This window comes from Grus americana, chromosome 21 (genome assembly GCF_028858705.1).
Source record: "Grus americana isolate bGruAme1 chromosome 21, bGruAme1.mat, whole genome shotgun sequence".
Classification (NCBI taxonomy): Eukaryota; Metazoa; Chordata; class Aves; order Gruiformes; family Gruidae; genus Grus; species Grus americana.
The window spans coordinates 6,349,831-6,375,183 of NC_072872.1; the positions used below are offsets into that span (position 1 = coordinate 6,349,831).

Genomic DNA, 25,353 nt, shown 5'->3' on the forward strand with positions numbered 1-25,353 from the left:
CTTATATATTACTGAAGCTGCTTCTCTCTCCCCTAACTAGAAAGCGGACATCCTAAGACATTCTCAAACCTGACAAAACCCTAGTCTTTCTGAAACCAGAATGCAGCACTGAGCTGGTGTTAACTGCTAGACTGGTATCGAACTTCACGGGCAGCCGTTCACTAAAGTCTTTCGGACTAGTGTAATGTCATTGCACGAGGACACAATGGCAAAAACTGTGAAGCCATAAGACGACAGAAAGCATCTCCCCCGTCAGATGGTAATTCTGCATCCACAAATGATATCCCTTACCGTGGTAGCTTGATGCACCTGGACCCTTCCCAAGCGCTGTCAGAAAATGCAGGTGGTCCACCCAACCCTGTGGAGAACAGGCAGCTTGGAAGCACTGTCCACTTTCGCTTCCTTCTTCCTTCCCCCTGAACTCCACCACTACCCTCCACCCATGACATCTGCCATCTGCCTCACTGACTCATCACAGCTTGGGTGGCTTTTCTTCTTGTCAGCAGGAAACGCTTCCTGGCTCGCTCAGCACAGCTAAATCTCCCCTGCAAGCTGCTACTGCTGGAGGATTCCTGTGACGTAGCTGCAGTGATTTATGGCACACAGGAAGCTCAGGACTTAACGAAGCTCAGCGCAGCGCTGTCTGGAGTAGTACTGATGAGGGCAATGTTAATGTTGCATCTTCTGAGCCGGAAAACACCTGGTGCTGCCAAAGATGCACTTAAGGGGCTCAGCCACAGTAATCCTATCACAACAGCACTTTCACTTGCGTCCTTTCACTTTTCTTATCTTTCTGATCACACAGGGAGAGGGAATTGCATGGGAAAGAGCCTTGATGTGTAAATGTGACAAGGTTGTGCTGCGGATCCTGGTATTTCCTTCCAAGGCATGCGTAGGGCAATAGGCTGGTGGGAAAACTGCCTCCCATTCTTTGACAGAGCCAGGGATTATGGCATCCCCACATTCACCGCTTCTTGCCCTTGTACAACCGTGAGCCTCTCCCTCCCTAGTTCCTTGGAAGCGGATGCTGACAGCTTTGAACTGTCTATAAATTGTACATCTCTTAATCTGGACAGCTAGTCAGCACCAAGAGGTCGGCATGGAGCATAGCCAGTTATGTCTGCTTTAAAAGTCTACAGAGAGGATTACCCTGCCTTCACAAGTGCTGACTAGGTACGTCACTGCAGGGAACTCTGACCTAATCAGAAGTTTTGGGGGGATAAAATCCACTTCAAGTCTAGGGTTTACCAGTCTTTGGCAATGGGGTGAAAAAAAAGATGTGAGCTGCACTGCTGTAATTCCAAACACCATTGCCTAGCCTCATAGTGTAAATTCAATAGCCCATAATTATCAGCTACCACTTTAAAACTGATAGCAACGTTATGTTCCTTCACCTGTGGGGATATCTTGTTACACTCATGTACTTAATTACATTCATCAGATTCTGTAAAAAGAGGAAGAGGTTGTTTTCTCCCATATGAAGGTCTGGCAGATTGCTACGCCTTTCGACCTGTTCTGTGGTTTAGGGAGGGTGATAAGGAGGAAGGAAGGAGGCAAGCAAACAAATGCACAGGTTTTGGAGCTGACAGCACAGCATCTGTCTGCAGCCAAGCAAGGAGCATTTCTGGTACCAAAGGGCTTGGCAAGCCACAGTCTAAATTTACTCACTCCAGTGTGGTATGTAGTGAGGAGGAGGGGTCACAGTGGAGACGTCAGGCCCTCGAGCAAAATTCCAGTTCGTGCCACTCAGGCTCACGTGAAAGGAAATGGTTCACTCCGGTGAGCTGCGCAGGAAGGCTGCTGCGAGGCTCTGGCATGCCTGTCTGTCACCCGCTGCTCAGAGGTCTCACAGAAGTACCTGGAAACTCGTTCCCTGCCATGGACCATGCACCTCTAACGAGCGCGTGGAAGCTCGCCTGATGAGGCGATGTGATGCAGCATCCTTCAGACAGTTCGGCTGCGCCCCATGCTGCACTTGCCAGAAAACAGGCAGGGGAGTTTCTGCAGAACGCCAGCTCGTTCTGGGTTGAGGCAAAGGCTCCTGGCAGGTAGGGGAGTGATACAACAGAACAGTACAAATAACGGGACAGACCATAACATTTATTGCAGGGAAGTGCTCCGGGATATTGAAGGGTTTACGCAGTGAGGGGAAGACTCCTGACTCCCCCAGAATCTCAGGTACAAGGAATTTTTCAGCAGTTAAGATTTCATTTTCACCCAGCGGTAGGAAGTGCAAGCTAACACTGCAAAGGTGTCCGAGTGCCTCAGTTTCACCGAGTCCAGCGGTACTTGGAGAAATAAATATCTCTGAGACCCTGCACCTCTGCCCTGCTTGTGTTTGGTAAAGAGCCAATGACCCTAAACACTGTACTTTCACAAGTACCGGAGGTAATCACTGATGTTTTTAAATTCTTAGCACAATGGACAACTATAGGACTCATAGAGTCAATAGGGAAAGGTGAGGCATTTTGCTTTTGGAACACAGGGAGGCATCGCAGTCATTTCTCATCAGGTATTTTCCTCCCACACAAACTGAAATTTTGGGTCTGGGATGCCTGAAGCTGGGGACCCTTATCCCTTAGAAATGTAACGTAGCATTAGTACAACTGAGAATCAGAGCACTGAATTGCTGACAGAACAGATGAGTACAGGAATTCAGCAGACCTACACGCTGCCATGATTGTTAGGAGAAGGAAACGACAGCCCCCTAAAGCGAAATGCAATATTCATCCAGACACAGCACAGCCATCAAGAGAAATACGTGCACAGCATCCTGCATGAATCTGACTGAGGTGACATGGCAGCCAGCAGGACCTTTGCCTTTTCTGCTGATGCTGCTACTGACATCTGCAGTGATGCCTCAAGAGGTCAGCATTGTAACATCAGTAGGAAGCTCTTTTTCAAGCCACTAAGAATACATTTCTTAACGGAACACTCTAGGAAGGCAGTTGCCCAAGACTTTGGAAGGCTATTTTCCCTAGAGCAGCCAGCAAAATCAGCCTCCCAGCTAAGCAGTTGGCACGTTACAGAAACACGTCCTCTGGGGCTGCTAGGGCAGTGCCATTCTCCAGCTCACTAGTCAAATCAAACACAACCAGCTGGAGACATTAGTTCCTTGACCTCTTACTCAATCATCATCACCTGCATCAGTTTGTCTGAGCCATCTAACCTTTCCTGTCTCCCCTCCAAAGCCATCCCCAGTAAAACAGCTGCCCAGGCAAGACACATCAGGGGGTTAACATGACCAGCCAAAGGCAGGAGCCCAAACTTCTCAAATACTTAATGGGGAGAGGCAGTCACCTCCAGAGAACAGCTCAGGGAAGCCTTGGACCATAGCTTCATGAACATTTTCCGACAGCACAAGCACTGCAGTCAGAATTCACTGTGCTTGTGTGGTTGCATTGTGAAATGGCTTTAACTAGCTAAAAAACCCAGCTAGTTTGGACACAGACCAGCGCCTTCTGCAGCTGTGTGACCTCCTAAGCCAGCACTAGGGAGGGATGACAAGGGTGCTGGAAAAAGTTAAAAATGGAGAGACAGCGGGAGAGGTGGCAGGACTGCCTCTCTCTGCGGTACAGCTAGTCTGTGCTGGCTGGAAGAGGTCATGAAACTGCTTAGACTAAAGCAACTCCTGAGGGAAGCCGGTCTCCTAACTGGGAACTAACCCAGAAGGTGAGAGTGCTTTCTGCATGCTGCACTTCGTTCTGCAAGGGTCAAACAGCTTTATAATTGCTTTTCTTTCTCTCCCTGAGCCAGAGCAAGAAGCACAGATCTGAATGGGGAAGGGACGATACAGAATTGCTCCCTGCACTGTTTGCTGAATAGCCTGTTGACTGCGGTTGAAATCCTCCGCGCTGTTTGCTCCCCATGGAGCAGCGCTGCTCTCTCACAGTAGGTCTTACTCAAATTTCATTATCAGACGGGGGCCCAACACTGTTTCCAGTTATACCAGTGTAATCTCCTAGAAGTCTGTGGCTGAACAGAATTTGAATTCCAACACTTTTAATCTCAGTATTAAACCTGTCCTCTTTTCCCTCTGTCTGTCTAACCTTCCTTGGTTTCATCCCTTTCTACAGTTTGGGCAAAAATTCCATTACCTGAGGTGTTGATTCATCTTTCTGACAATCCTGGTACTTACCTGGCACGAATTAGCAGAGCTTCTGTTAGTCATTAGTCTCTGTGTCCTCCCAATAGCCCCTCAGAGACAGGAAAACACTTGAAATGCTTTTTGCAGATACGGAAGCTGAGACATATGCACACTAGTCCAGATCCATAAAGGTATTGAGGTTTCTAACTTGTATGCAGGCTTTGACATACAAATACATGTGGCTATGAGCACATAAAAAGGCAGAGGACACTGACTCCAGCCCTTCTGAACTCAACTCCCTCTTTTGGCATCTGTCCTCTAAGACTGCTTTGATGTTTTTTCCTCCTTGTGCATTAAAAGGAAGGTGGGAATGCCCTGGAGCTCTGTGTTCATCTTCTACATTCGAGTAGGTTTTACGCTTGGATTTTGCTGAACTAGAATCAGGACATCTCTGGGCCCTGTGCTCTAGCAATAAAATTATAGAACAAGCTTTTCCAACTGATTTTTTGGGGATATTTTCCCTTCTTTTTAACTTGTTCCAGTTGTACATACTGTCCTGGCCACATTCCTAGAGTAAGCACTGACAACTGTTTCATAGCTGAGATCCTCAGACATGGATGAGCCAAGATACACACACACGCACAGGCACACACAAAGGAGACAGCAGAAGGCACTAAAAATAACTCAGCTAATTGAACAGCCGTCAGAGAGGGCTCAAGATGCAACATTCATTCCAAAGCCATTTCCTGGAGAGGGACTCTCACTGCTGTGCACCAAGGGTGGAGGGTGCTCTCCAAAGGCTGGGGGAAGGGAGGATTTAAGCATATCCCCTTGTGCACGTAGCTGGTGGTAGGGAAATACTGTCTGTTACAACCCCTGAGTCACGCGTAGCGGGGACCTCATCCTGCTGAGCAGGGTGGGGTGCATGGGAAGGGTTACACCACGTCAGCTGGGGATTTGACAGCTCTGGGAAGGGTCCTTCTGCTTATTAGTTGGCTGAGGCAAGAGCAATCCCAGAAGTGCCACTTTTGGCAGAGACCAGGGATCCAGGGGAAGCTGCACAGCTGGCGTAGCGGAGCTTGCAGACAGCGTTCTGCATCTAGAGGTTTCTGGCTGGGACTGCTTCCTCATGGCTGGGCTCACGCACTCCTCAGCCCAGCCCCTATCAGTGCAGCTGTGATGTGATCCCTGGGAACGAAGGGGTAGCTTCTCAGGGGTTCGTATGCTCCTTGGCAAAATGGCCTTACATTTTCAGAGGGAATTTGAGCAGCATCAGAAAATCAGGGTTTGACTTCCTCTGCTTTGACACAAACATGCCTTTTCTCTGATGCTCACACTGGTTTATTCACTCTCTCCCCACCAACAGTATTGCTGTACAGCTGTTTGACTGTTCCCAAATACTAACAGTGCTAGGAAAGCTGTGTGCGCAGTACCTCTTTTCCATGTCCTTTTTACTAGGAAACAGTCTTCCCACTTGCTTCATGAAATAATTAAATGGACTTGATGCAGCTTCTTCTCCAGCTGCACATGGTTAACTTGCATCCCAAAAAGCAAGCATCGTGCCTAACGTACTCTGACAGGGGCATCGTGGTGTAAAAGTGGGTCAGTCCAGTGCTGACACCCTGAAGCTTCCTTCACTTTAAAGCACTTGTGCTTTCAGCTCCTACTGAGTTACAGACTTAAAATTGTGGGTCTGGCACGTAGCCACCAAACATGAAGCAACTTCCTCTTCTGCAAGGTTTACAGATGCCACGGCTGGATGCTCGGGATGGGGAAAGGGCAGATTCTAACTCCTTGGGCTCTGCTAGTGAGATACAGTCAGCTCAGGAGAATAGCCATTGTCTGGGCATTTCCCTCCTTTCATCTCAGTGTAGCATTAATATGCTCTGTGTTATCCTTAACCACAGAGCTGCGCACAACTCACTGAGTCTGCTCCCAGCATCAACTGAACAACGCAGTCCTTTTGGTTTGATCCATTCACAGCCTTGCCGGTGTCCTAACGTCACAAATTTGAATGCCAAGCATAAGAGCGTATTCCAGGTATGCAGCAACGAGGTTATACCTGCAAGCTGTTAACAGCCAGAGCACTGAGTTGCCCAAGCTGCTCAGGACCCTGTCCATCCTCACTACAAAATCCTGTGCTATCCAAAAAGGCATCTGCAGTGCAGGAGGGACCTTTGTGAGCTCTCCTCTTCCTTTGATGAAGTGGTCTCTAACTTCACCTTTCTACGTATTCTTTGTACATCTCTGATCTGAAATGAGCCAAAAGGCTTCCATGCAACAGCACATACCCTTCCGCTAAGTGGTATCTCCTCTGCAAGCTTGCGGAAATCCCATTTCCTAGCATACATGATGCATCAGGACCAATCATTGTGATTACACAGGCTCACAGCTCATCCAATTCAATATTGTGGCAAGAGGCAACAAAAACTCCCAGTCCTTTGCTGCTCTCCTGGCTGCGCAATGTGCAGGGACTGGAACCTGAAAGACACTCCGCTGACGGACCCCACCTTTGTGCAACGTCAAGTAAGCCAAACTCAGGAGACCATTAATCAGTGCCTTGAGAAAGAGGTCGCCATCAGCACACAAAAAGACAAGAGGAAGCGGCATCTTACCATGTGATAGTTAATCATTTCCTGCAGACTGTCTCCAAATTTGTCGAGGCACTCCTGGAAAAAAAGGTAAAGAGAACTGGCAGTGAATAGAAGCAGCTGCCCTTCATCCCCAGGGGTTCAACGGCTGAGAGAGACTCATTAAGCCACTGAAAAGCCACCCTGTCATTTGGCAAGAAGGCGTTTCAAAAATGTCTGACATTGAAGCCATAGGCTCCCCATCCTTTCCAGTTTAGCGCTGAAATCAACATGTCAGTTGTCGCTTGTGCAGGCTGGTTACCCGCCTTTCCGAAATAACCGATGCTTACTGACCTAGATTCCAACAACCTTGCCAGCACTGTGGCTTCTTAAAAGTCCAGTTCTCCCTGCAAACAACGAATCTCACTCTGATCTTTCAGCATTGCATTATCAGATGGTCTCTACATTCCTCCAAAAATAAAATCTCATACTAAACAGCTACTTGAACAGTATAAGGGTCTTGGACACACAGTCCATACGCAGCATCAGGAACCTTAACACTCCCCAGCCCTCACTGTGTCCCATGCTCCATCCCACGGGATGACTTACCGAAATCATTTCATCCTTCTTGCACTGTTGCGACAAGTCCCGGACTCCGCTGACAAAGTGCTTGTTCGTGGTGATGTAGGCTTTGCCCGCTTCAATCATCCCACTGCATAGCTTTACCAGCTGCACAAGGGGAGAGGTACGAGCGGATCAGCAGCTGATCACAAACTGAATTGCAACCAGGCTGGTTTTAATCTGCACCGACACCCAAGACCTTTAGAACAGGATGCCATTCACGTTCCTGGTGTGGCTACACTAGTAACCCTTACTGCATGCGGCAGAAACAGGGATGCAAATCTCACTTGTCAGGGTATGTTATGCTGTCAACATTTCACTCATTACGTGAGAACAACAGTTCTAGGCTATCCCCTGAGGACAGATAAATCAGGGCTGCCCATTTTTGCCAGCGGGTTTCTACTGTTCGTTCTATCCTCCAGCATCAGGACTGCAATAAAAGGAACCTGATCATATAGATTGACTGAAGCGATTTAAGATTCCTTGGTGCTCGGTGGAAGTGATAAGCTGTCCAGAATCAACCTGCCTGGGTTAAATCATCAAGATTGTAGACAACTATGAATCAATTCCCACAATTCTACAGCCCAAGGAAACTGCTGGTGCACTGTGAGGGGTTACTGCCTGCCCCTCTGGGCTGCCTGCGACTTAGTACAGTTTTTCTGATGGACCTGGATGAAGCTTTGTTCGGAGACAAGTTAACAACTTTAAGCAAGCTACACATGCTCCGATTCTCATCGCCAGCCTCGTTATAGTAAAGCTACCAGTGAAGTCACCTGGAACTTGCAGCAAAATGGGGTGGCTTCCTCACTTTGGAATTAGTTTGCTGCAACACAGGCATACATCTCCAGACAGCCTTTATTAACTTTTGATAATTTAACAGCTGCAGGAAACATTCTCAGACTTCCTAGCCACAGCAAACTGTCTTAGCATGCCTGGAACTGGCTGCAAAGACTGGAGCATTAGCTTAGCCAGAATTCCTGGCCATTAGCCTATCTCCTTTCAGCCAAAGCTCCTTGTAAAAGGTTACGTGAAACAACTGAAGATAAATCCACAAACCAAAGGCCCAAGAGATTTGCAACAGCAACATCTGGCCACTGAGCACAATTTTTTAATTTGTTTGGTTGGTTTTAAATCATCACTGTTCTAGGCTTTTTAACTAAGTGAAAAACATTAGCTGCTAATAATGAACAACATTTGGAACCAAAGTTTTCCATTCTCAAAATCCAGGAGCTTTTTAGGGATATTAATCATACCGAAGAAAAATGGCTTTAGAAATCGATCCCTGTCACCCAGCCTCACCTACAAGCTGGGAATGAGTAGCACTCCAGCTTGGCTTGATGCCAAAGCCCCACTGAAGCATGGTGTGCTGTTTTTAGGCTTGGTGCTTGTTCTATTTATGCAGCCACAAGGCTTTGGGGTCTAATCTATATGCATGCATTGCAGAACAAGCTTGCTTGCTTCTGTCTGCAGTTCTGTAAAAATCTGAGTGTATTTGAATGTATAAGTATATATATATAGTCACACGTGGTATATCTGTGTATACGTAGCATACGCAGTCTTCCCTCTTTCACAATCACATCCTCTCCCGTCCACGCAATTTGACAGAACAGCATTGGATGCTAGCAGACTTGTATTATCCCATCCAAGCCCAGAGAAGAAAAGCAAACAGATGCAGTTCCTGTCACATCTGGAGCCCAGACATACACTAGGGGTTTGGACAGATCCTCTGGAAAGGAAATCCAGCCTATTCTGCAACGTGGCGGTTTCTAGCATAGCTCTGTGCAAACACTTGTGGCCACGGCTGGGTTACTAGTAGCTGAAGGCCATTCAGCACAAGCACAGTCCCAAGGGGAGCAATGATGGCTTTGCAGATGGAGCACAGGACAGAATGAAGGAAATCTCTTTGAAATAGCAATCAAGCCCAAATCTCTGGTGTTCCCTTGGATGAATCATTTAGACTGCCCTTTACCTCCACTTTAAATAGGTGTTAAAAGGCTAATAATTTATAAACTAAGTGCTCAGGGGCACAGTAAAAGGCAGAGAAACAGAATCGGTCCTTGCCAGCTTGCTGCTCTTTAAGAACTAGTCATGCCAGCCATTTGGGTACCACTGAACACTTACACCAAGCCCTAGAAAGGCTGCCCTGGGCATCCACCCAGCTGGTACACAGGAGAGGAGCTGGGCCATCCAAGGCTGATTTATTAGGAACGGGGGTGATTGAATCTTGTCCAAAGTTACCCTCAGAGAAACTAATTTGAAATTCAGTGGCTCTTCAGATGCCAACTCCAGCCTCATTTGACCTGGACCCAGGCCTGATAAGCCTGTTCCTGACAGTGACTGAGCCAGAACTTTGCATGACTGGTCGTCTCCGCAGCAGACAGGGGAAGTGATGCACCCAAACAGAATGAAACGTCTGCCCACTTTGTTCTACCAGAATATCACCCTATAACTGCTGTCAGGGGAAGACCAAAATTGCATGAGACTATTGTTTTAATGCAGTCCTCACCCAAAGGATCTCAAATCAATTTGCAACAAAGCACTGAACAATAAAAAGCTGAGAGCCCTGAACAGCTCTTGTACTTCCAGCCCACCCTCCTGGCTCCAGGGTCATTTCTGGCACACCAAGTCCTCTGACTACAGGGGGCACTGACAGCAGCAGTGCTATAATCAGAGCAAGTTTTGCCCCATGCTTTGTCTTTAGAGCCTTAGCCACTCCCATACAGGAAAACAGATAACCTAAATCCCTTTGCAGCTTTCACTAGTGAGACTAGTTAGCTTGTGCAGATACCAGCTTCAAGCAGCTTGAGTAGTAAATAGGTTTTATAGGACACAGCTTTGCCTAGGGCTTGTGACTTCAACAAAGCCCATTTCTCCATCAGACGGAGGAGTTTTATCCCTTGCTAGCTTTGGGAAATCTTGCAGATAAAAAGCCAACAGCTCTTCTGGCTCCTCTTCTTCATTTCTCTCTGTTCTCATTTAGAAACAGCTTGGCTGATTTCTCAAACATCAGGAGGAGTGGCGGTGGAAAAGTCGCCTTCCATCATAAAGCCTCTGACTTAAATCTGAACTACCAACTGGATGCAAAGAATCACCAGCATAAATGCAAAATGGCCAAACTGGTCCCTGAGAGGATATTTCCAGTGCCAGATTACAGCTGTGGCACAGAGCCTGGCTGAACATCAGACAGCAACCACCATCATCAGACTGAATCCAGCCCCTTGTTTACCTTGCGAGTGTCTCCTTACATCCCTGAGCTGACAGCGTGGTGCCTGTGCTGCGTGGACATGCAACAGCTCCTGCGCCACGCAGGTTAATATCACAAGCGAGATGGTGGAGAGGGGGAACAGACAGCACCAAAATAACTTGCCACAGCAGGAGAAGCAGTGGCTGTCCCCTGAGATCCAGGACCAGAACAAGAATCATTGTTAGGAGCCCAAGTCCGGACCTCCTGTCCTAACTCCTTTGGCAGTCTCAAAGGAGCCTTGACAGGTACCTGTCAGTAGAGGGAGACATGGTCCTGTTGACAAGCCCCGTGTATTATACATCAGTTTCCTGACAGCCTGTGATGGGCTCACTTTTATAGAGGAGACTGGTGGGGCCATACTCCTAAGCAGGAACTCGTCAGCTCCTCTTCAAACCATTGCCCCATCTTACCTTGTCAAGCTTTGCCTCTATCTCCACCACATCTGTTTCCACTTCATCAATGGTTGCCCTATAATGACAATAGCAAAAAAGAAATAATTAATCGATTGCTTATGATGATTGGGAAAGAAGCCAGAAAGTTCCAGATGACTAAAGATCAGAGGGATTATGGTATGGGTGGTGGTGGTGGACAAGAGCAGGGATTCACACTTCCCACTTTGGAGTTTCCTGTTGCTATGTAAGCTCAGGACTTATTTATTCAGAAAGATCACACCTCATCAGGAATCAATTCCACAGGGCTGGGAAAAAGAGATGAAGACTATGCTATTTTCTATCAGTGTCATGGAGAAATTCAGGTGTGCTGCGGTAGTCATACACAGCAGACTCATTTAGAGGCCTTGTTCTGATTCTGCAGGCAGTGTTGTTAATTGGTAGTAATGCTGAGTGACACAGAAATAACCACTGTGACGCCTTAGCCATCCATTCATATCAGGCACAAATTGCTTGCTTCAGTACCACCAAAACCCATTTTCTAGACTATAAGTGTGCCTGAAGTGCAGCCACATGGTGAATTATGTCCTTTGAACCTCAGGAACCATCACTCGAGCAGAAACAAGTCTTGGTTCTTTTGTCACTGAACACATGCGGGGCTTTGCTTGCATACCGATAAATCTACTCCATGATTATCGGATCTGTTGTCTTTCCACGTCACTGGACAGATGCGACAGTAGCAGGCTAGTAGAATCCAGCTGCAAAGGTCACCAGGCTTCCCTCACAAAGTAAAATATTAATGTGACATCAGCCATTTGCAAGAGGCATTCCCAGACTGAGGCATGTGGTATGAAATGACTTTTTTGAGGCCAGAGTCCATCAGTAAGCACTGTAAACCTGAGAGCATTCCCTTGCAGAGCTGCTCACTACTATATGATGTCTATACTTGGACAGTTGTTTCTTTAACCGCACACCTGGAAATGTGGTAAGCCTCATGCCACCCTTTTGCACCAAGGATATGCAATCCTAATTTCACTGCAAGAAGCTTCTTAAGGTTGTGGGGTTGCAATTTAAAACGTGGTTCCTGAAATATTACACTCAGGCTTTAAAAAATCCAGCACCGAACACGTGCCAGCTAAAAGAACAGCTGGGGAAGAGATGTGACTTAGAGCCACATGAATCAATATTGCAATCTCAGCAAAAGGATAGAACACCCACAAACCAAAGGGAACAGCAGAAGTCCTGAAGAAACCATTAGAGTATGTAGTAACTCTGTGCCTCTGAGGCTCTTGGTGCCTTCAGTGAATGATGAAGATAGTGACTGCCTTCACTAAGGGACATGCTTCTAAGAGAAGGAAGGATAAATTTCAGAAGAAAGCCCAAAATGTCACAAAGCTTGGGTCTAAATCTAAATATCTGCCAAGCTGAGGAAGAGTTCAGGCCAACAGCATGGTACTTGTAAGTACCTTACAAAGATTACACATAACCAAAATACCACAGCACACTCAGTAACATCTATTCTAAGCATTCTTCAATGGGAAATACATGTAATACCTTACACAGGTGTGTGCAGTCCCCATCTGTAAGCTATGAGACAGTCAACATTTGGTACAGTCCTGTGTAATCCAGGTGGAGCAAAGAGGAGAGAATCTGTCCTCACACAGTACTGGAGTAAAACAGAAGACCAAATGTTGTCAGGTCTGCCTCTAGCATCCAGGAGATCTTCAGCAGCTTCAGACAAACACTGCAGGAGAGAGCAGCTTTTCTACCCATGCACACCCTCCAAAGCCTCATGTGGGTTCTGAGCGGCCAGCTGATTGGGACTTCCTGCGTGGTAGCTCTTTGACTAATGACAACAAAGGCCAGGTGATGTTATATGACTGTGGGAACTCCCCTCCCTGCATGCCATGCCTGGCCTTTCCACATACCTGTGCTTCAGGAAGGTGGCACGTAACTGATAACAAGGTGGATCAGAGCAAAGCCCCTTCTTGCACCGCTGAATCCCAAGAAGCTGGAGTTGGTAGGAGAGCTAGGAGATACTGACACACCACACTGCAAACTGAAAGGCTGGAAAGGCTAAATAATACATTGGGCGTCACATGAAGAACCAGTGATGGAGAGTGACCGGTACTCACAAACCAGGAGCACTGGATGCCTCAGCCATTTGACATATTCTCCTAGCAGCAGCACTAAACCCCCAAAAAATGTTTGCAAGAAATTCTTAATTGCCTGGAGGTGGTCACTGGGAGTTCCCAGTCACACAACCTAATGCATTGCTGGTTGCGGTCACCTGTTACCTATGTGCTCCAAGAGGTCTGACTCACCTGGTTCCTCAGGTGCTGAGGGGTGCTGCCTCAGCCCCAGGCAAAGCTGGCTCAGCGCAGAAGCCTCCATGCGCTGGCCCCATCCCCACCTTGCAGCTGCTGGCTGGGGACCCAGTTCTAAACAGCCCATCACTGCTTTGAGTCAAACTAAACCCTGGATCTGAGTGGCCTCAAAGGCTGTGGGTCTAATAGCTGTCTCGTTGAGTCTAAACTGGCTCCGTATTCAAGAATTGTGATGTATCAGCTGTAACTCTCCTTTAGAGACTCCTGTCCTTCCCTTCCATTGCTCTCTTGTTCCCAGATGATATTACCTACAAGCAGAGGAGTGTCTCCTCCACTGATGTCCCTGTCCATTAAAAATTCCTTCTAGCCTGTGGTTTGACCATGCTGCTCCCAGCCCCGCAGGGCAGAAGGGGGACGCTGACCATTTACAGGCCACTTGTGACTGCACTGCTGCCCTTTCCTCATCTGGTTTATTTTAACAAGTGAGACTGAGGGAGAAAAAGGGGTAGGTCTGCTGGTCCTAAATGAGCTGCGATGTTCTTCGGCCATGTGAGCAGCGAGAAGCACCAAAACCCTGCCAATGCTGTGTGAGGAAAGGATGTGTCTCTGCTCCTTCCATCCAAGAGCTCTTGATGTCATCTCAGCAAACAATACTCCCTACATCTTAACGTAAGCCGAACATCAAATGCAGAGGAAACAGGCTAGGTTCTTAATCACCATTATATATCATAGAAGACAGCCTGGAATCTGCTTTCATTCAGAAATACCGGATGCAAGAAAATACAACCACTGCCTACAATTGGCTCCCCTACTTCCTGCCGTGCAAGGAGAAATACGTACTTACAAAAAGTTTGCTACCTGCTGAGCGCTTTAAACGAAGCATATCTGTTACACCTTCCGTCACCCCACACGTCACCTCTCCCTTCCTAGGCCCTCGATAACTAGACAGGCCTCTCCTGCCATGACGCCGCATGTCAAAGATGGGGAGGCCAGATTTCACAGATTTCACAGACACCCTCCATCTAGAGCCACCCCAAGCAAGCAAAACGGGAGGGCAGCCAAGCACTTTGCAAGCCCTGGGCTCTCTGAAGTTGCAGTAATATAGCATGGCTGCTCAGGAGTGTACGTGATCCCTGGCCTTCTCCTCTATCTCTAAGGAAGCTGGCAAGAAACCAGGACAGAGCAGGCAAGACGGCAAGAAGCTACGCATGTTCAAAATGGCCTTTTACATCAGCAGTTCCTCAAAACTGCAGATAGCTAGAGACTAAATCTGCACCCACCATGACGGGAGCAAGCCTTTGCGTGCAGGTCATATTTGTGTAGGAATTCATTGAAACAGCCCCCAGGAAGGAATACTTTTGTGCAGAGTCCCAAGGCCTGACCTTGCTGCAGTCGCAGGGGGCTCAGTTTCCCTTAAGGGAAAGGGAACCAGTCACTGCAGGTTTACAAGCAAGTATAGTGCATCTATTTCTTTTTTTGCACTTCTGTTTTTTAAGAACGAGCTCTGTCTTGGGATGACATTGTAATGCCAGCCTTTGCTTTCTACAAATACCTCTCTGTCCCGCCACAGGCACTCGGAAAAAAAGGAAACGCAATAAGGACGTTATGGAAAATTACTAACGCAGATCCATGTCCAGCCCACAGCATTGCCTCCACTGTCTTTTCCAAGCTCTGGCCTGACTCAAGGACTCCTATAATCTGAAGCTGCAACGCTACTGATAGATGGCGGCTTAGGTCCTACTAGCCAAGCACCTACTAGAGAAAGATTCATTGCACTTCCCATTTTCCTGTCTGCTCACTCAGCCATACAACCAAAAGAGACGTTGCAAACTCTAACCAAAGGGTCAGACAACAGATTGATGCCATTAGAGAATGAGGGTCTGTGCTTCAGCACAACAGAAGTGTCATACTCTATTCCCTTACGGCGTTGCAGTGTTCACCTGACCTGGCATCCCTCTCTTCTTCTTCCCGAATGTTCTGCGTACAACTGGTACCCATGCCACTGGGCAACAAGGGACTCGCCGAAGGAAAATTAAAGAAACAGATCTTACTGTGAAGCCCCTTTGACAGTTCAGGAAAGGTTGCTTTAGTAGGCGTATTTAACAGCGGTCTTTTCATTGGCTTGCAAATTACCTTTGAGGGGTTATTAGCATTTAGGAACTTCTTTACTTTTCAGTTCTGCTGTTGTGTTCCTTTGAACAACATCTCAGCCAACAGAGAGGTTTCATACACTTGCTATTGACTTAATTCCAGAGAAAGATATATAACCAAATATCTGCTCCCTAATTAGAGAAAACTCAGATGTCAGTATGGCCATCTTCAGCACAACACCCACAAGAGTATTTCAAAGCTTTGCAATATTCTCAGTGTTCCTCATAAGCTTGAAAAGTGCCAACTTGCAAGTGTGGGAGAAAGATGTAAAGACTTAGACACCACAGAAGGGAATTGGTGGCTTCTAGAAGACTGGGTGTTTTGTCAGTGCCCTGAAACAGATTCACCAGGCCGCTGATTACTGTGGTGTCAGCACAGCTACATGACTTTGCTTATCTGTAGCAATGGCAAAAAGCAGCATCATGAAGATTTCAGTCCTGTGTGCCATAGCAACAATAGCCCAGGAACTTTCTCCAGCAAACTGAAAAAGAGCTGGGTAGTCCGTTCTTTGCTTTCCTCCAACACTTCTTCCAGCCTCTTCCTTCAGCAGCCCTCTTGCAGCAGCCTCTACAATCCAAGCAGAAATCTAAACTCATTCACCCTCACATCAGCCAGACTGAAAATGAAATCCTGGTGACTCATTCTGAAAGTACAGACTCCCTTGTGCCCAGGGCTCTGGCCACAATCGATCTGCTACCAGCTCTTTGAAAACACAGCCAAAAAAGAAGCTTCCTTCTCTCTACTAATGCGGTGCTCAAGCTTTACTGAAACACATATGGCTGCCCTATACGAATGGCAGCCTGGCTGTGCCAGGGGCAAAGCTTTCGAAAGAAATGGAATAATTAAAGAGCTTCTTTCAGGCAATTTTTTTCTCTTGCAGCTATTTTTGTTCTCTGGGTTTGGAAGTCGAGTGCCTTCATGCATTGCACTCTTACTGCCAGATTCAATTTTTCCACTTGGTTTCTTCGTGCCTCTGATAGCTGGACATAATAACCAGCTAAAAAAAGAAAGCTGAGATTTCTGGGGTTGCTTTTCTTTTCAGGAAAGCAACAGCAGCCATTGTTTAATCTGCAGACATCAGCTAGAGGCCAGTGTAGCAAGGCAGTCCAGCAGCCTATTTCCTGCCAAAAGGTGGAAAGAGCATCTGTAATTTACTCCCCATTTTTATCAGACCCTAAGAAAAGGAGGTGATATATTTGGATTCTGTGTGGAGGAGGAAGACATTTTGGGTCTGGTATCCACTAAGGTATGAATACAACTGACTATGGCTAGGAGAGCATGAAACTTGAGCTTTACATTTGGTGTACGGACTTGATATAAAAGATTCCAAGTGTTTGATTTCAAGGACAGTGATCTCAGGGACCTATTCAGTTCCAGGACTGTAATGGTGTTCCAGCTTCATTACAGGAAGCAAGGGCAAACATTTATCCATCCTTTCCAGCTACATGGTGCTTTTATATCCGAATGAAGTCCTTGGGGAGATGAATTATAAGGCCGAGATGTGGTTAGGGGTAGAGCAGCCATACATGCATCCTGGATAAGCTGTAAGTGGAAAACAAAAGGACCTCAGTCCTCAATCAAGTGCCTAACTCCTACCCTGCAGTGTCTTTTCCCATACACCTGGTCTTGTTGGCCAGGGATTTTTCTTTCTGCAGCTCTGGCTCTTTGCTTCTTAGAAAGCAATGGAAGTTCTCTAAGGGCTGGGAGAAGGTTGGAGCAGAGCAGCAGCATGCAAAAACAGAAGCAGTTCAAGTTCCCCCCTCTTCCCCACCTTCTCCTCCCCCCTGACCAAATGATGCCACTGCCATGTCAAAGGAGAAACCAGGGAGCAAAATCTAGAAGTAACGAGTGCTGACTCCCTTGCTCATAAACTCACCACTGTCCCTCCCCAGAACGATGTGCACAAATGCCAGCAAACTTCATTACGATCTGTGCTATTCCAGTACATTGCAAGCAAGCTGGTCACGAGCTAAAGCAGTGTTAACTGAGCTGCTTCTTGACCGGCCCTGCTTCATACAGCCAGGACAGTCCCAGCACATTTGCTCCAAAGAGGTAGAAAGCTTGGGGAAAGAGATTATACCAGATTCTTTAACATCTGATTTCCCATCCTGCAAGGGTACAACATGCCTAAGTCCGTCCCTGGGCTTTTGGGGTTCAAAATGTCCTTATCCTGCTCAGTGATGCACTTCCAGAGACCACTGGTCATGCTTCCCTAGAGAAATAATAGGTTTCAGTGCAACTGCTTACTGCAGAACACAAGCACTGGGCTGAATTCTCTGCCAATTTTATTCTCCAATTTAAATCCTCCCACTGTTCCACCAGTGTGTCACAGATAAAAGGCAAAACCCTTTCAGTTACACAAGCAAGCTGAGAACCTGGAATAACTCCATAGGGATGAGTAATGCCACCTCAGCACTGCTGAGCACCGCCGCTCCATCCTGAAGGAATACAGAAGTCAGATGAACAGGCAGGGCAAGTGGCACACACGATCCCTGCTGAACCTACATGCTTGCCATGTCCGCAGCGCTTGTGACTTCTGGCACAAACAGAAGACCCCAGGCACAGGCAGCAGCTGTGGTGTGCGCACAGGGTTGCTCAGCACTTAGGGCTCACCCAGCTGGAGGCATCTGGCTGGGAAACCAAGTGATTCTGACAAGGGGGAATTGAATCCCTTCACCCAAAAAAGCGATGTCCCAATTGCTGGGCAGCTAAAAGCTGTGTAGTCATGTCCTGGCTTGGTGCCCTTCGTGTTTCCTGATGCTGTGCTCTTCCTGCTAATGCTTTTCCAGGCCTTGGGCTATTTCCGTCATGAGGGGAGGAAAAACAATCCACGACCTCATCTGCTAGTCATTCAGTGCAAAGCGGAGCCCTTCCAACTGAAGAGGTGAGGCTTGAGTTTCCTTGCTCAGAGAAATCAGCAATTCCCCACAGTCCAGAGGGTTTTACACTGTGAATTCTTCTTTGTCCTTTAAAGAAGCCATCCAGAAGCATGATTTATATGTGACAAAAATCTTCCCAGAAGCGTTTTTATATTCCATGGGGACACGAATAATAAGCTACACCGCCATCAGAGAACAGGGTCTGTGGCAAGAACACATCTGCCTTTCCCCTCCTGTGACTTGGTTCTACAAACTTTCATTAGACGGTCCTGGCCAAGCACCAAGAGAATAATCGCCCACATCCACAAAGCCATCAAAGCAAGAAAGTCCCACTGGCAAACCGATGCAGAAATCAAGTCGTTGGCATCACTACGGGCGGAGGCTGAGTGTGATTGTGTGGGTGCCTAGAACTGCATTTTGTAAGCTGCGCTTGGGGTGCGGTAAGGACAGAGCTGGTAGAGGAGAAGGGACTGAACCAGAGGGGAAATGGCATCCTGACTGAGGGGCACTGGCTGTGATGGTCAGCCACAAGGCCCCTGCTGTAGTTAGATTATCGTTAGTCACCATTTGATTCTGACTCTGCTGAGTAATAGTCTTACAAAAGAGACAGTTTATGATGACTAGAGCAATGAGCAGGCCTAACAAAGCTGTTATTAGCTGCCACATAAGTCATCTCTTAGCCTTGACTTCCCCATTGCTAAATTTATAAACGTTTGCTTCACAGTGACACTGTGAGCATTCAGTGATTAATCCACGTTTGGCAAGCTCTGGGGGATCCTCAGGTGACAAGCTGACTACAGCAAAGAACGGTCATGTAGTCGATTAATAAACGTTAGCATTAAACAATATCATATTGCTAAGCAGCTCAGACATGAAGTGATCAACAAACATTTCTCAGAGAAGCCTGTCTGCATTTTTCACATTTCTTTTTCTTCATGGTGAAATAATGGCCATGGTTTTCTTGAATTTCTTTGTTAAATGAGTGCCTTTGACACAGACAGACACATGCTCTACATGAAGGCAAGTACAGCAGAAATCCAACACCAAACTAGGTATTAAAAAGTAATAAAATTACCTAAAAATGCTTGGTTACCTCTGGCAACTATATGAAGAAGAGAACCAAAAGAACATAAAATGTAATTCCAAATTATTAGCTGCTATAATAGCAACTACTTATACTTGCAGCTGTCAAAGCAACTCACAAAGCTGACTTAATTAAACATGCCCTTTTTTTTCCTTGGAAAATGCATTTGGTTTTCCTTACTTTTCTGGCAGGGAAACTGAGGCACAAAAATACAAAGACTAAGGGTTTTTTTCAGTATTGAAGTTTAGAAAAACACAGGGTTATTTTGTGCATGCAGTCACCAGATTACAGGTTGTTAAATTGGTCAAGCAAAGGGCTTATTTGTCCTTAAGGCACGTTTATATACAAAGGCTAAAAAAGCTGCATTTTATACAGCCAAGCATGTAAAAAGCACCTTGGAGGTTCTTGCTTTCAAAAGTGCCCACCGAATGTAGGCATATCTCTTTGGGGCCACACAGCTCTGCACCACACAAGCTGATCCTGCTCCGAGCGGTATCAGCAGGACATGTGGTGTCCAAGCCAACTCCCATCGCAGTCAACGTGAAGACATCCCTTTCGCTCAGCAGGAGCAGGAACGTTTCCGGAGAGCCTGCCTCCCTCCCTACACCTCCACTGGTGCCAATTCTAACTCAGGCTGATTTGTGACTCTTACATATGTGATTTAACTGCAACATCGTGTTACCACTCCCTTACAAGCCGTCTGCATTGCTGTGCATAAAACTCTCCCCCAGTTGGAGAGAAGAGAAGCTGTAGCCCTTGAACTCCGAACAGAGCCCCACCTGCAGGCCAGCTGTTCCCAGCTGCTGGCGGGGATGCACGCAGGCTTGCTCGCTTTCAAATCTCTCTTGCCTTGGATGAGTCATACACGAAACAGGAGCACCACATTCCAAGTAGTGCTTTTATACCTTGTGCTATACCTGATCAACATGTTGAGTGGGCCGGGTAATTCCTAGACACCCACCCTGCACCAGGAATAACTGCAGGCACACGTGCATAAAACCCACTCTGCTAGCTGCAACAAAAATTACTGTCAAATCCACAAAAACAGTTAATCCGTGCCTTGCAGCGACAACTCCTCCACAGAAACATCTTCAGTGGCCAGGAAAAGGACCGCCTCATGAGCCTAATGTGTTTGGAAGTGAGCCACTGGCATATTCAGATCAAAGACAATGCTATTTACCCACCAGGAGCATTCAGATCTCTGTTTAACACAGTTCCAAATCAGGCGGCTGAGGGCCCTACACTACGTGTCACTCCAGTGATGTTCAGAGCCTCCCTTAGTTTAATGCTGTGGGACAGAATGAAACATGGGCTTTCCAGAGCTCAGGACAGGAAACTGGAACTCCTGGATCCTATTCCGGATGGTCACAGCATCCATGGCAGACCACTTCCCACAGTCTCTGTGCTCCATTATCACTATTAAAAGACTGAGAAAAATGAATCCTTCCTTCTCTTGCAGGAGTGTTTGGAGGATTTAATAATCCTCCAAAATGTTCAGTCAGGGGCTGTAGGTGTGCAAAGCAGAGTTGTTATTATTATTTATTAAATCTGACTGTGTTCTATTTGAAATGGAGTGAAACCAGCATTTGCCTTGGTGAGATCAGCTCTGCCCCTAACTAGACAAGGATGTTTGGCACAGACACAAGTCGCTTCTCATTCAACTCCTTCTTCCAGAACTATCAGCAGCCTGACAAGGTCACTAACAGCTGCCAAACTACCTTCCAAAGGAGCACAGACTTTCTCTAGAAATTAAAATAAGGTGAGCGTGTTCCTTCAAGGAAAAGGGGCCTGCAGGGGAAGATGGAATTTTAAGTTCCACCTCCATAGCCTCGTCTTCCGCAAAATACTGTATTTCTGGAGGTTTAAACTGAGATGAGGTAAAAGCCAAGCACTGATTACTACTGGTCATTCTTTGGAATTTTTTTTTGCAAGAGAGAAAAGTGCTGCTTTCATTGCAGGGTGAAATACTGCTGTGGATGACCCTACAGCAAGTACGTTAGTCTCGCTTCCTTTTGTTGGCTGTTAGCGTAAGATACAAAAGAGAAAAATAAGGAACCTGACATAGGCAGACAGGAGAGTCAGCAAAACTCTAAAACAAAGTAGTTATTAACCTCCCTAAATACCTATCTGAAAGCTTCTGTGCCCTCTAATATCCACTGTTCTTCCTCCTTTCTTCAAAAGAATAAGTGTACTTTGCATCTCTCTGTCAATGTGAGCAGAGCGCACCATGGCAACAGCTCCATGGTGACAATATCCATGACAACCAGCTCCTGCAATTGCTACGGCTTCCCGTTCAAAAGGAGAGCTTGATTTGCATGGCTTTTTGCATTTGCTCATGGAAATAGCATGGGACCGGTTGCGAGATATTTAAGCACAGCCAAAGGTTTCTGAGGAAAATGAGCAGGATAGTGTTGGATATGTAAGTTCTAAGGATAGGGTCATTAAATACCAGTTCAGCATCCCACCTCAACTGGACTGTGGACTGGAAAGCGAAGAGAGTCTAGGTGAGATGCTTTCTCAAGGCTACAACCACAGCAAGTTTGTAGTTCTCACACACAAGGCAGAAGAGCAGCCGTGCCAGTAAGCTGCCATTTCAGACACACGCACCTCTTGTTAAAATACTGGAGATTTGAATCATCTTGTTGGTGCTGGTTCTGTGAGGCTCAACAAGCACAATCCTACAGGAGTACCCCCCAGAGGGATCTGAGAAGGGACTGAAGAGCTACCCTGGATGAGAACATAAAATCTCTCCATTAATGCCAGCCATTCCTGAAACCGAAAGCTCTCCGAAAACATGAAGGGAGCCTTATATGCTCACATGCATCACACATGGCGTATAGCTTAGTTGGGAAAATTGAGGCACAAAAAAGGGGACTCATCTTGCTGAACTTCAAAAAGCAAACAAGCGCAACGCCCCTTGAGTCCTGGTCCCAGCCTTAAACTGGACTCCTGTTGGAATGGTCAACCTAGAACTGGGAAGAGCGATGATGGGGAGTGAAACCAACCAGGAGCTGGGAAGAATATATGGGAAACACACCCCAAGTGTGGCTCTTATTATACCCAGCACTAATCCTTCCCTGCCATGCACACCAGACAAACGACACTGCCCTCTCCTAATTACATACACAGCAGTGGGATGCCTAGAGCTAAAGAGTGTTAATTTGGGATTAAGTTGCACCTGAGCTTTTGCGGCTCCCTGGTTGATGGTTGGGGTAGCAAATGCTGCTGCCATCTGCTTCTCCTTTGCTTCTTCTCTATTGCCTCCCCTAACCAGCCCTTCACCCCAGCTACTCAGATGTGGGCCAGGCACAGCCCTATCACGCTGTCCGTTTAAAAATCAGCAGCCACCACTTCTTTCAAACTCTGCTGCATAACAATTTCTAATCAAGCTAGACTTTTCCAGCACATTTCCACCAATCCTGTACATGCCAATCCTTAGCCCTTGCTCTTCCATATGTCCATTCATCCTCTTCAGAACACCTGGCTCTCCACATGGTGGGGAGAGCACCAAAAAAACAAAAACAGGAGCAAACTGGGTAATTGAAAACTCTGCATACAACCGAGGAGAGTCAGATCCAATGTATTACTCTACATTATATATACTATACATTATATAAGGCTTCATAGCCTTGAGTCTGATGTGCACGTCACAGCACATGAACAGCACTGTCCTCAGTTGTCTCTCACTGGTCCCTCTCTCCTTCCAGAGAGGAACCGGTTCAGCTGATGTTGACTCCCTTAGGCCTTAGAGTCTATTGTTCTTTTGTCAACAGCATGATCAGGACAAACTACATTAACACTCAGTTGGGTAGAAGACCGATGACTTCAGTAATGCTTAAATTCTATTTCAGAGCAGCAAGTTCTCAAAGTGCAAGCTTCACTTCTCTTTCTGTGGATCAACGGCAAAACTCTGCATTTAGCACCAGAAGGATGAAATCCCACCTTTCTTATCCTTGTGCGGGTTCCTGGTTTTACTTATGGTGGTCTGGATCAGAAGAAAGGGACATCAGGGAAAACATCCCTCCGCCAGCCCCCGAGCCTGCTGCTACCCGCTCTCATCCATCCTTACTGAGCTTCCGAGCAGGTTCATTTGCTTCCTTCAGATTCTTGGGAAACGCAGCTTTTGCCCTTGCCCCCTTGTTACTTATCCTATTTTATCCCTCGCTGCCAGCTCCCTGCCTTCCAAGGGGGAGGGAATTCCTGCAGTCCCTGCTGGCTGCAGCACTCACACAAAGGAAAAGTAAATGTTTATCTGGTTCTTTGGTATGTATATCACTGCTGTGCTTACAGCTCAGCACAGAAGTCTTGCTGCAGCTGGAGTCAATGCCTTGGAATAGCATATTCCAAGGGTGGGTCTAACTCGGCTGGGGAGAGTGCTGTCTAGTGACTTGGAGCAGGAGTCTGGGAGCCAGTGCTCCTGGGTTGTATCCTTACCTCTGGCAATGACTCAGTCCTGTCATCCAAAGTAACTCACAATCACTCCCTGCCTTGGCTTCCCCATCTGTAAAATGGAGCTGCTTTCACAAAGCTGTACTCAGTTCCACTTAATGACAACTGCACCACATTCAAAGACCTTCAGATCAAAGATACTGTGAACAGATTACTGTTAATATTGCCAGAGATTTATTAACATACCCCCAGTGCTGACAAGTCAATAGCCTTCCCAAGCATAAATGCTCGACACAGTGCAAACACTGACCTAGATTTTGAGTAATTATGCTGGAAACTGGCACGTGTGATGCTTTTGCTCTCTGGCTTTCAAATCACCAGCATTCACATAAGTAGCGAATACATAGCCGCCTTTAGTTTCAGAGCTGTCCCTTTCCTACTGCCACTCAGTGTTCCAAAGTGTTAGCAAGACCAGACCAAAGATTATTTTCTCTTTTTCCATCCCCAAACAGAGGTCTCTGCTGCTTGAGTGGAAGCAGAATGTCTGAAACACCCCATGACACTTCAGCTTCCATCCAGGAAAGGGCAGCGTTGCTTGTAAATCCTAGGTGACTCATTGCAGAACAGAGTGAACGTAGGCATCACTACACAGGGTGGCAAAGACCAATCTTGGGATGCCAACAGTGACCTGTCTGCAAGTGAAAGAAATTCTCTTAACACATCAGTTCAATTGTCAATGGAGAAGAGGAGAAAAGAGGTCCGTTCTGACCCTTACAGTGAACCGGTGGTATGAACTGCAGTGTTAGTATATCTCATCTTACCATGTCTGAGGGGAGGGTCACCCACATATTACTAATCATCTTGACAGTGAGCATGTTTACCCATTTTCCATCCCCTCATTAAATCAGGATTTTTTTAATATGTCCACCATTCCTGCTAAATGTGTGAACTTCCAGTTTCTCATCTTTTTGGTACAATAGCCCCAAATACCAGTGCACAGTGCAGCTAGAGGGACCTTAGTCCTTCACAAGAGTCAAAACATGGAGTCATAGCTCAATTCTGAGTGGATAGCACATGTGTGAACCATACAAGGGAGCAGGCTTCACAATGGGATGTAGGCTATATTGCTCCATTGCGCTGACCAGGCCAAGGCTGCTGGCTTGCAGACAATAGCCAGGCTTGCAAGGCACAAAGGGCTGAGATCCAGGTCTTGCTGTACTCAGTCATACAGTACGCGACAAAGAAGCTCATCTGGCTAAGTCACTATTGACATATTCCAAACCACTATTGCTTAATCAGGTTAAAGAGAAAAGTCCAATTTTACTAGAAAACATTGATTTCCTTCCTAATTTCTGTCTGTATAAGGAATTGGCTTCTGGTGCTGAAATCTCAGGAGATACTGGTCTTCACAGAACCGGGACTCTGCTTGCCTTGTCCGCATGGCTGGCTTAGAGCATCCATGAAGCTCCTGCCCCAAACAGTACGGTTCTTGCAGTAGGCTGGCTCTGGCAGTGATAAAAATCACAAGGCACAGGCAGGTGACAGGATCCTTGGCTTAGCACCGTGATACGTGGAGGAGAGAGGTTCACTGAAGAGAAAGTTTGCATTTGAT

General features: G+C 46.8%; 1 protein-coding gene across 1 annotated transcript in view; it reads right to left on the reverse strand.

Annotated features, from left to right (window-relative positions):
• Positions 1-25,353, reverse strand: part of ACAP3 (ArfGAP with coiled-coil, ankyrin repeat and PH domains 3) — a 97,744-nt gene that overhangs the window by 44,914 nt on the left and 27,477 nt on the right. Inside the window, exons 2-4 of the mRNA XM_054849649.1 lie at positions 10,933-10,990; positions 7,267-7,386; positions 6,703-6,756 (exon numbers count right to left, since the gene is read on the reverse strand). Of these exons, the coding sequence (XP_054705624.1) occupies positions 6,703-6,756; positions 7,267-7,386; positions 10,933-10,990 (232 nt within the window). The remainder of the gene's footprint in view (positions 1-6,702; positions 6,757-7,266; positions 7,387-10,932; positions 10,991-25,353) is intronic.